This window comes from Camarhynchus parvulus, chromosome 2 (assembly GCF_901933205.1).
Source record: "Camarhynchus parvulus chromosome 2, STF_HiC, whole genome shotgun sequence".
Taxonomy (NCBI): domain Eukaryota; kingdom Metazoa; phylum Chordata; class Aves; order Passeriformes; family Thraupidae; genus Camarhynchus; species Camarhynchus parvulus.
In genome coordinates this window covers 69892119-69903288 of record NC_044572.1, presented here as the reverse complement: position 1 = coordinate 69903288, position 11170 = coordinate 69892119, and the positions used below count along the sequence as shown (strand labels likewise).

Below are 11170 nucleotides of genomic sequence, written 5' to 3'. Positions count from 1 at the left end.
GAGAGATGACAGGCACTGCTGTGAACAGGAATCAAAGTCTGTGATTTTGTTCTCTTAAAGTAACAAAACCATTGGTCTTATCACCACTTCAAAATAAAATATGCAGCTATTAGAAGAAAAATTCTCAAATTCTTGTTTTTGTAGCAAAATGGCCAAGCTGGAAGAGTTGGAGGAAATCGATATTAGTGGGAACAAACTGAAAGCCATTCCAACAACCATCATGAACTGCAGACGTATGCATACTGTAATTGCTCACTCCAACTGCATTGAAGTCTTCCCAGAAGTCATGCAGCTTTCTGAAATAAAGGTATGGAATTAATGTGCTTTGGAAGAAGCAAGGGTAATGCAATTTCACCAATTCTTTTCTGCCCTCGGGTCTCTCATTGCTATGGGATAGTATGTTCTCAGAGAGTATGGGGATCTGACAGCTGCTTTCTCCTCTGAAATCCCATGCAAAATATTTGCCCCTGTGCAGCCTTAGAGTGGAATGAAGAGGAGCCTCAAAATCTGATTTTACGCTTACCTTGGTTGCACTGTATTTTTTCTGCCAGATAAGTGTTAATTGTTTTCCTGTGACAGTCTGTTTTGATATGACTTAAACATTTGGCAAGAGCTGTGTGTAATTAACTCTTGCTGCCTTGGCAATTCGTTGATTCTGTAGGAATGGACTTTGTTTAGAGCATGTCTTAAAAACCACGGAAGCTACAGAGTGGACCTCAGGGACAGAGATAAATTCAAGGAGCACAGGATTTGAGTATTTAGGCAATCAACTTTCATTTTCCTAATTGCAGTCATACTTTGCACAACAGGAAGATTAGCTAATCTGTCTCCTGTCTATGTTTCCAGAAGTAATTCTGTACTTTTTCCAACGTTTCTTTTGAGGGAGGTGTTCTTCACTTGACCACACTATGAATGCTTTCCTTACCTTCTGTGAACTGAGTTCCTGCTTCTCGCCTGGCTCTAGTGCAGAATAGTTTGCACTGTGTGCCCTTTCTGCTGGACAGAGCTGGGAGACTGTTGTCTCACAGCATACAAATCTTGTGATACAGCAGAAAAATTTGTCCTCCTCTGAGGCTGAGAACTGATTACCTATTCAGGGACTCAAAACAACTTAAGTGTCCTTCTGGCACTTTGTGAAGTCAAAAGGCTAAGTTCCCAGCCTGCTGTGTGTGCCTCAGTGTCTGGGGTCATGGAAAGCAGCAGGAGCAATAATTCTGTTGGACAAGTGAGTATATGTAAAGATGAGCTTTGTGGTTACAGCCAGGAAATCTCAAACAAACTCGTGGGTTTGAATACTCCTCCCTCTTTGGAACAATGGTTAGAGGAAGCAGAGGGCCATTTAGAATCAATCAGAAGTAAAGCCTTTTTTCTCAGAGGAAGAATTGGGGTGGGGGAGTGAGGCTCTGCCTGGTGAATATTTCTTTAAAAATGTGAGGGTGGTGTTAACAACAAAAAAAAAAAGATAACGTAAACATACTGATAGGGAACAGTCACCTTTTTCCTTTTGTTTGTGCATCTTGGGGAAAACAGAATGCTTTATAGAGGTGTCATATTTAAAGTGCTGCTTGGCCACATTGAGCAGCAAAATGCTGTTGGAAGAGCTGGCAGTTTCTTCCTGCTGGTTCCCTATGGTTTAGTTCTCTTCAGCAAAAGAAAGAGACATGGACGTCACTAAGTGGTTTGGGAATGCAGGGATAACGTGTGGCTTAATCTAAGAGGGCCAAGTGTTCTTTGACTCCACCTTTGTGGAAGGAAAATGCCTGGTCAGTAGTCAAGCCTAGTTTTGACTTACATGAGATGAGTTCATACAGTTGCCCAATGGGAATGTGCCTTGATAGACTTAGGGGTTCTAGCCTTTGGGTGATTTCTCTAGCTCAGGGTTGGTGTTTATCAGTCTGGAGATTAAGCATGTGCTGCCTGCCTGTATCCATTTCTTGCCTGTACTCAAGCTCCTTCTTCGATATGGGGTGGCATTCAAAACATGCTGAAGTGCAGAATTCATTTCTTTAACTGTGGATTTGGTCACTTGGTGAAATAAGCTTGTTTGTAGCAAAGCACCAAGTCATCTAGTCTAATGTCACCCTGTGATTCTATCATATTTGATGATTAATTTTAGCTGAAGTGACATTCACTCTAAACTCCTGGGGAAACTCTGTTACCTGAGGTAATGGCTGATTTGCTTCTGTATTTAATTAGCCTGAGAGGCTGACATATTATGTTTTTGGTGTCAGTGTCACTGGAACAGTTAGTAGTGTCTGAAATGATTTCAGAAGGAAGACTAGGGTAAATGATGATGCTTTTACAATTGCAATAACTCCAGGACTTCCAGACACAAGGTCATTTTAAAGATATAATTGTCTCTAAGCCTTTTTTCACACTACGGTCAGGGCTACAGAAGTTGTGTGTTGTCCTCTCTTGTAAAGATGCCAGTGGAGACCTTGGACAATATATTTTTAGGGTTTTTATTGTCTTTTATGACAGGTATTTATACTGTCAGAGTTAGGTTTGCCCTGTGCACCCTGAAATGTCTTCTGTGAACAGCTGAGTGGCTGGAAGCCCTCACACCTGAGTCAGTGCCCCAGCAGACTCTTCCCTGAAGCTGTTGTGTGACTTCCTTGCTTTACAAAAAATTAAAAAAGCCAAATAGGATAACATTGGTATGACCACCTTCAGCAACAAGTGGAAATAACCCAAGTCCTTTCCAGCCTTGAACACAACAGTTACAAAGCTGTGAAAGCAGCAGCCTAAGCAGATGCTCCCTGTTAAACCCTGTCTTCCAGCTGGCCCATCCAGTGCAAAATGCTGTGTGCAGTTGTTCTTCTGGTGCTGCATGGGCGGGGCAAAACAAGCTTGCATTAAAATAACACAGGAGGAAATTGGGATAAGTTAGGAAATAAACTTTCCTGCTTGCCTGTGGAGTAGAACAAAGACTAAATTTAACACAGCAAGTCCCTCTTAGCCTACTCTTCAACAAGCAACACTTAAGAAATTCCAACCTGATAAATAAACCATTTTCATAGTGCCTAGGAGCCAAGGGATCTGCTGTAGAGTGTCACTGTCTTGGGCACACTGGGCATTTAAGGAGAGCAATGAAATTACTGGTGCTTGTACTTTTCATTCCAGCATGCTCTTCCATCAAATATGTAATGGCATGGAGGCGTTGAACACAGCAAGGCCTGCTGGCAGCTTCCTTAATCTGCAAAGTAATTACTGGCTCTCTGGAAGCAGCAGGCAGTTGTGCAGAGAGGAGAAACTCGCTGGAATAACTGCTGCTAAGCAGTCTGCTGTTTTGTTTGCGTGACTGATTCAAACTTTGATTTCTTATCAGGCTTAGATAACATCAGCAGTTTGTTCTTCATAGATAATAAAGCTTCCATAATAGACAATCTCAGGATTCAAGATTTGGGTCAAAAATTTCTATTTTCATTGCACTTTTTAAATAAAATGTTTGGAGACTGTTCTTTTCCAGGATTTAGTAGGTTATCTTGTGTCTGCTTCCAGCTCAAGAGCCAATGTCTTTGAATATACCTACAAAAATGAAAGTACCTCTCGTATGTTGATGGAAATTACATAATGGTAAAAATGTGCAGCTAGAAAAAGTCTCCCTCTGCCCCTTTCAGCTCTTCTATTAAAGTTTCTGAAGTCTCTTACTTTTGCAACTTGAAAGTAGAAAATGGCCTTTCAGAAAGATGCGGATAGTTCTTCTCTCTAGTCCTCTGTTAAATACCAGTCTGCTCTGTCCTCTCACATTTTTTTCGTCAGTTTTTGGGGCATACAACACTAGTCATCCTTCTAGTAGTTTGGAGATTTGATTTTGTTCTCATATGCCCTATTTTTCCCTGTGTATTAATTTTCATTTGAATATGCAGCTTTGAACAAAGTTTTGGGACTTTATCATTATAATGCACTTGTTGTAGCTAATTTGTGCTTAGCTGGTAGACAGCCTGCAAGTTTCTTTGCTGTTTTGTATTTTTGAAATATGTATTTTTTTCACTTTTTATTGATTTTGTATTTAAACATAAATCCATCTAAGATGACACTAATTAAAACCATGTTTAAAACTGCTCCAATATTTTCCCCCCTCTACTCCTCCCTTCCACATACATTAATAAAACTGCTTTTTTTAATATCCCTCAGTAAATACTGCATTCCTGGGAGCCTGATGCCAGTGGCTTAGAAGCCCAGCTGTAGTTACCTCTATTTCCTTTGACTATTAAGAGACTGTTTTCATTAATAACATTTCTTTAAATTACTTGGAAAATCCACTGAGTATCTCTGTGAAGAGCAGACAAAACTTACTGGTTTTGTAACAAGATGACACCTGACTAGAGATGGAAATGGAAGGAACATATTTCTAGGTATCCCAGACATCTGGCAAGATGGCTAAATGCCATGTAAGAATTTCTTTTGTAAGAACCACTTACTTAAATGAATGGTCTTGGGTCTTGATTGCAGCCTTTATTGTTCATGAAACATGCATTATTACATTTAGTGAAAATTTGTATGATCTTGATGACAGCTGAATTCTCTTGCTTTTTTGGCTGTTTTCCTTTTGCAGTGTGTGGACCTAAGCTGCAATGAACTGAGTGAAGTCACATTGCCTGAAAATCTGCCTCCAAAACTGCAGGAGCTGGACCTGACTGGAAATCCCAGATTAGCCCTGGATCACAAAACCCTCGAGCTTCTGAAGTAAGTTACCTTACAGAGTGGGGAAGGAGCAGAACAATTCTAGATGTGAAAACCACAATACACAGAAGTGGAATCTCTTTTAAGGGATATGATTCCCTGTTGCCGGTGGATCAGAAAGTAGCAGATAGTGTGAATAGGTCTGAAATTGATGTTTCATTGAAGAGGATGACTTTACCCAATTTGGTGCAATTGCTTTCAGCTGTAACTCCTGGAGGGGTCTGCTAGTCTGGTGTAAGCACTGTTGGGCCAGTTGGATTGCATTTTTTTCTGACACTAAAGTCAGCCAAAAGATGTATTTTATACCACTGATGAGATATAGCTGCTTGCTGTATCTTTTTGTTGCATTCATCCTGCTTGGGTCTGTCTTTGCCATTGTGCTGCTTTTTACCTCTTCACATACTGTGTCTTGTTCCCCTTCATATCTGTCTGCTTCTGTGCTAGAAAATTGTATGGTTTTTTATATTTAAACTGCTAAAGACTCGCTCTGTTTGCAGAGAAACTGGTTCCTTTGCTTTGGGACCCTCAGTTTCCTTCGCGTCTACCTGTTTGTTTCCTGTGGGATTTAAGTGTCATTCATAACTGAAATTCCCTAGGTGCTTTGTCCCTTCTTCTGCAGTGTGATGAGGAGCTGTTGCAGTAAACTGGATAATCTGTGGACAGTGGTGCTGCCTTGAACTGCTGCACCAGTTCCAAGTTTCCTTCTAAATCTTTTATTCTTAAACATTGAATGGTTCCAAGAAGGATTGATTTACTTTTTAGGGGTTGAGCACTTACTTCATGTTGTTTGCTTTTAAATGGTTAAGATCAGACACTGGAGCAGCAGCCCTCATCTGTTGTGCAAGCAAGGGAAATTTGCAGTGTGAGTTTACTTTTAGCTTGAATCAACAGATTTTCAAAATATAGGTGGAAATTTGAGTAATGATGATTTCTCAGAGATGAAAACAAGAGTCCATATTCTTCAGCACACAGTGAAAAAAGGGGCATGCCTCTATTTTAAGAGTTGCTCTTTGCATACAGGAAATCTTCCTGAAGAAGCAGTGTGTAATATTGCTTTGGTTCATAGGGGAAAAGCTATACATGTTTTATAGAATTAATGAATGGTGTCAAAACTTAGAAAAAAACAGTTTTTCTTCTGTATAACCCAGCAGACAAGATGGTCACACATTCTCTTGCCACTTTAGTATTCAGGCATCGTGCATGGTAGCATTCTTACAAATTTAAATTCAAAGTAGTTGAAGAGTAGTGTGGCCCAGTTAAATGCTGTATTTTCACTGGCATATGTGTGGTCCTTAATTCACAGGAAACTTTTCCCTCTTGCATGTGCATTTTCCTTGTTATTTGTTTTGGCATTGGCAGTACGGGTAGGTTTTCTGTTTGTTGTTGTTTTGGTTTTTGTTGTTGTTGTTTGGGAGTGGGTTTTTTGTTGTTTTTTGGGGGGAAGTGTATGTGTATGTTTTGTTTGGGGTTTTTTGGGGTTTTTTGTTGTTGTTGTAGGATTTGGGTTTTTTTTAGTTTTGGGTTTTTTAAAATATTAATTATTCTTAAAACCACAGGTCTGTTCTGTTCATTTGTGTTCATTAGGCACAATCAGGTGTTTCAGGCCTCCTGAGGGGTTTCTCAGTGTCTGATATGCTACCCTTACTTTTATGGTATTCTGCTATAATTGACTGTAAGGGAGGAGGTGCTTCTTTCACTTGATTTTTGTGGCAGACACAAAAATACTTGTGCACTTGGTACTTTTTATATCCTCCTTCTGCATGTGAAAGGCAGCTCTCCATCTGTGCCCTGGCAGAATTCAAGCAGGTAGTAGGTTAATATGTATTCTCGGTGCTGGTGAGAAAAGTCCTGTCATGCATGCTTGCTTTTTTAGTATGTATGGAGATCTTAAAGGAAGCTTGCCTACTTGGGAGGATGTTGCCAAGTGATTTATTGGATGTAAGAATTTTCCTTAGCAATTAAAATGAAAATGAAGGGAAAAAAAAGAAAGATGCTGTTACTCTGATTTTTAAGAGCCAACATCTAGTTCAATTGTAACATTCATTTTAAATTAAGGGGAAAAGAAGCCAGGCTGTCCAGAAGCCTTAGCCTGTATTGCCTGCATAGGATGTTCTGCTGGGTATCATTCCCTTCAGGACACATTGTTTGTACTGGTGCCCCTAAGGAGGCTGGAACCAGTGTGTTGAGGCAGTTTTTGGTTTTTTTTCACCACTGCTGGAAAGCCTTGAGACAACTCTGGGTCCTTGACCTGCCCAGGAGCCAGAGGTCAGTCGACCCAGTTAAAAAAGAAACAAAAAGAAACTTTTGTGACCCAGGTTCCTCTGCCCTGGAGATAAATGCCTTGTATGAGAAGTCTGCAGTGCGTTTTGCTCATAAATGTCCTGCTTTGCCAGTGCAACAGAATTAAAATCTCTGCTGCTTTAGAAGAGATCCAGGTTTCCAGTTTGATTTGGGGTTAGTTAACCTTTTTAATAGTCGTGGCAAGATATTTGCCTCCTCTTTGTCACACAGAGGGCTGCAAAACCAAGAACTTAAAACACAAGTGGTTCCAACATTATTTATGTAATTTGTTGGCTTTTATTCTGCCCTCACTGATGTACATCCTGGTTATTAATGTAAAAAGAAATCAAACTGGATGTGACAGTACTTTAGGTTATTTGAGGAAGGCTTTGCAATGCAGAAAACACTTTCCTGTGTGTTCAGGTCAGGTGGGGATTTAGAGGAAAAACGAATGCTCAGAGTGAACAGTTAGACCTTTCTGCTTGTGTCCTTTTATGTTTCATTTGGTTCATGAAAGGTTTGGGTGCCTTTGAAGTGTCTGCAGCATGTGGGGAGCTCGCTTTTCCTGTCTTTGGAAGAGAGCAGTAGGGAGCAGGGGTAGGTCATCTCTCCCAGCAATGCAGGGCTGTGAAGAGAAGAGTATAAACAGAGAGGGCTGGGTCCTTTTTAAGTCTTTACTATGCTCCAGGAGATACTTGAAATTCAGGCTAAAGGCTATGTTGGTAGTAAATTGGAGGGTAGAGGATCAAGGGCCTGTGTGAAAATTGGACTGCACAAATGGGGAATGCAGAAGGGCTATGCCTGCTGTCAGGACCACAGGCTGGCTCTTGCAGGTTGGTGCAGGATCAGGATGGAGCTGATTTCTGTTTTGTGGGTGTTTTCATTAAAGGCTGTTACTACATATTGTTGTTTCTAAACAACTATTTTATTTTCTTTTCCATTTAGGGGATGCTGTGGGTCGTACAGGAGATTTCATTTGAGTCCAATGAAAAGAGCACAGAAACTTGTTAAAATGTGTGGAGATGCATGAGTTTAAAAAGTCACTTTGCTGTACTGGCTTTCATCAAACTAGTGGCAAATTAGCTCTGTACTCCTGCAGGGCCTGGTTTGAACCAAATAGCTCAGGGGTGAAGGCAGGGAAATACAGGCCAGCTAAACAGAGTAGTGCAGCTGACACCTCACTCATAGCAGCTCAGTTATTGTTGGTTGCATACAGGCACATAAAGGTATCCACCTTGGGTGTCCTGCTTTGTTTTCTACTATTAAATGTCTTACTAAGAACTGGGAGATTAAAAAGGGTGTCCTTTTCACATTTGAAGTTGGACCATCAAGTCAGCAAGTCCATGCATTGCATCTCTCCCCTTTGCTTTCTCCTTGCAGCAATATCCGGTGCTTCAAGATCGACCAGCCGTCGGCGGGCGATGCGTCGGGAGCGCCGGCGGTGTGGAGCCACGGCTACACGGAGGCGTCCGGTGTCAAGAACAAGTATGGCCAGCCTCGGTTCTGTTTGTGAGCGCCTCTGTGCCGAGACAGAGAGATCCTTTCCTCGGTGCAAGTTTTGGGGATGTTCTAGGGTTTGCAGAGGCCAAGCCATGTCCCTCCATTTGTGTACCGAGCTCTCCTGCCTGGCTCTCCCTTTGGGTCTTTGTTAGGGAAGTTGCTAAGATACAAGGGCAGTCGACACATTTGGTCTATGCAAGACTCTGCTACTTGCAAAAGATCTGAGTGTTTAAAAGCATTTTCCTCTTGGCAAAGCTTCTTTATCTTCAACCAAAGGATGTTTACCAAGCAAATCAGAGATACTAAAGAAGAGACAGAATGGCTAAAACTCTGAATATTCATAGTGTGTGGCGCTCCTGTGACTAAAGGCAGCACTTGACAAATAATGTACCAAGAGTCTGCTAGTCTCTGTGTTGCTGGCAATGTCATGAATCTTTCTTTGTTCCTCAAATACCTTTTTAGAAATCTTCTGCTACCTAGGTTTCCGTAGCAAGTGCCAGCAAGCCTTTCCTAACTCTTAACTGATTTGACACCCAACTTGGTTGTCAGCATGCTAGATCCCAAGGATGGCTTTTGGAGCAGCAAGTTCAGTTTAAATTGGTGTTGTTTCAGAGATAGTTTCCCTCCCGTTTTTACAATAAAAAATTCACGTGCTGAAAAGGAGGAAGAATCCTCAGGGCTTAGCTTGAACCTCCAGTGTAGTTCTCTCCATGTCTTAGCACTGTTGATGGGCCTGACTCGTCCCCACAGCTCCCAGAGCAGTCCTGAAACACCTGTGAGCAGAGGTGGTTAAAGCTGGCACTCAGAGCAGGCTGCATCTCTCTGGTCAAAATGACAACTTGACAAACTAGTAGTGGGATAGAACCCGTGATGTTCTCCTGCTGTGTTTTTTCCCCAGGCTGTGTGTGGCAGCACTTTCGGCCAACAATTTCTGTGACAACCGGGAGGCTCTTTATGGTGTGTTTGATGGGGACCGCAATGTGGAAGTGCCCTACCTGCTGCAGTGCACAATGAGTGACATCCTGGCGGAGGAGCTGCAGAAAACAAAGAATGAGGAGGAATACATGATCAACACGTTCATTGTTATGCAGAGGTGAGTCTTGGATCTGAAGCTTTTTTTACATTGTCTGTGCTTACAGTGCAGTTTCTTTGCTTTTGGGTCAGGCACCTGCTCTTGCTTTGAAGAAGTGGGGGGAAGCCTTGGTATTTGGCTACAGTGTTTCCTTTATTTTTTGTTTTGTGACTATTGCCTCAGTTCCTTTAAGGTGTGGGGAGAAAAATCCCTGCACCTCTCCAAACAAACAAAAAAATCCTAACCCACTTGCAAGGTTACTAAAATGCTCGTGACTACGTGGTGGGTAGAGGTTTGTTCCTTTTTGGTATCATCTCCTGAGTATTAAGGTTTACAACTGGCCATAACCAAGTCAGTGGTATTGATGTCTTGATCATCTTTTTAAACTTCCTTGCTACAACTGCCTGCAAAGCCTGAACTTATCCTTTCTGTTTCTGCATACCAATTCAGGATATTTAAGGTTATGCAAATATTTAAAACACATAGTCTGACTTCTTAGAAATCCCTTCGGCCTTTGAATATTATTTGAGCAGGACCCATCACAAGCTCTCTGGAGCTTGTGATACAAGAGCTGTGAGTGTAATAGTAGTTCTGTGTAGTGGTTTGGAAACCATGTGTGCTGTTCTGAACAGAAGAAGAAATTGTGCCTAAGGAGACACTGGGTGAAGGAGGAGTATGAAGGGAATTGAACAGAGGAGAGTGAAGAGGTCAGGGAAGCAGAGGGGAAAGCAAATAAGCAGCTTAGAGACTGAGTAAATGGATCAAATTAAAAGTAGCATTGCTTCTCTTTGAATTTCTGCACCCTTGCAAAGGAAGAATACTGAAGTTGTTGTACTGGAAAAGATAGGGAAGCTAGGAGGGTGGCATTGAATCTTACAAACATAAGGGAGAAAACACTTCCTTCCTGTAATTGCTTACAACAGTGCCTCAGACTGCTAACTGAGAAGGTGGTTGCCATATACTTAAAATACTCAAAAATAATAACAAATTTGAGTACTGGAAGTACTTATTAAGTGGTTTTGTTTGCTGCTAATGCAATTTACGAGGAATGCAGCATTCCTACAAACAGCTCTTTTTTTTCTGTGGGTTTTTTTTGTTTTGTTTTGTGGGGGGTTTTTTGTTTGTTTTTTGGTTTTTTTGGTGTTTTTGTTTGGTTTTTTTGTCTCCAATCAAAATCGGCTAATTCATTCCATTTACATTTAGCCATTCACTGATGCTTACAGATAATATGCAGCACTCCTAGAGTTTAGAGTTTTCTATTTGTAAAAAATAATGTAGAAAGCACATTGAGGCTTGGTTGCAAATTTAGTTGTCCATTCTGTCCTCAGGGTTCTGATTCTTTTTTTTTTTTTTGGTCATAATTTGATAACTTTTAAGAGCATTATCCTGAAGATATCACAAAACAGTGAAACTCTGCTTTCTGCTTTTGCTCAAAAGTAGAGGGTTTTTACAGTCAGAATTATTATTTGTATAATAAGTTCCATAGCTTCAGACACCAAAGCTCTATCTGACCTTTAAAGCAAATATCTATTAGATGTAAAGGAAAAGACAACTGTGAAACTCTTAGAAGTGCAAAGACTTTTTTTTCTAAAATTGAGTATATTTGACTATCTGCATATGTGAAAATAACAC

At 40.9% G+C, this 11170-nt stretch overlaps 1 protein-coding gene across 1 annotated transcript in view; it reads left to right on the top strand.

Annotated features, from left to right (window-relative positions):
* The window catches only part of PHLPP1 (PH domain and leucine rich repeat protein phosphatase 1), a 135665-nt gene that overhangs the window by 120076 nt on the left and 4419 nt on the right, over positions 1 to 11170 (top strand). Inside the window, 4 exon segments of the mRNA XM_030943948.1 lie at positions 145 to 307; positions 4559 to 4689; positions 8347 to 8451; positions 9365 to 9559. Of these exon segments, the coding sequence (XP_030799808.1) occupies positions 145 to 307; positions 4559 to 4689; positions 8347 to 8451; positions 9365 to 9559 (594 nt within the window).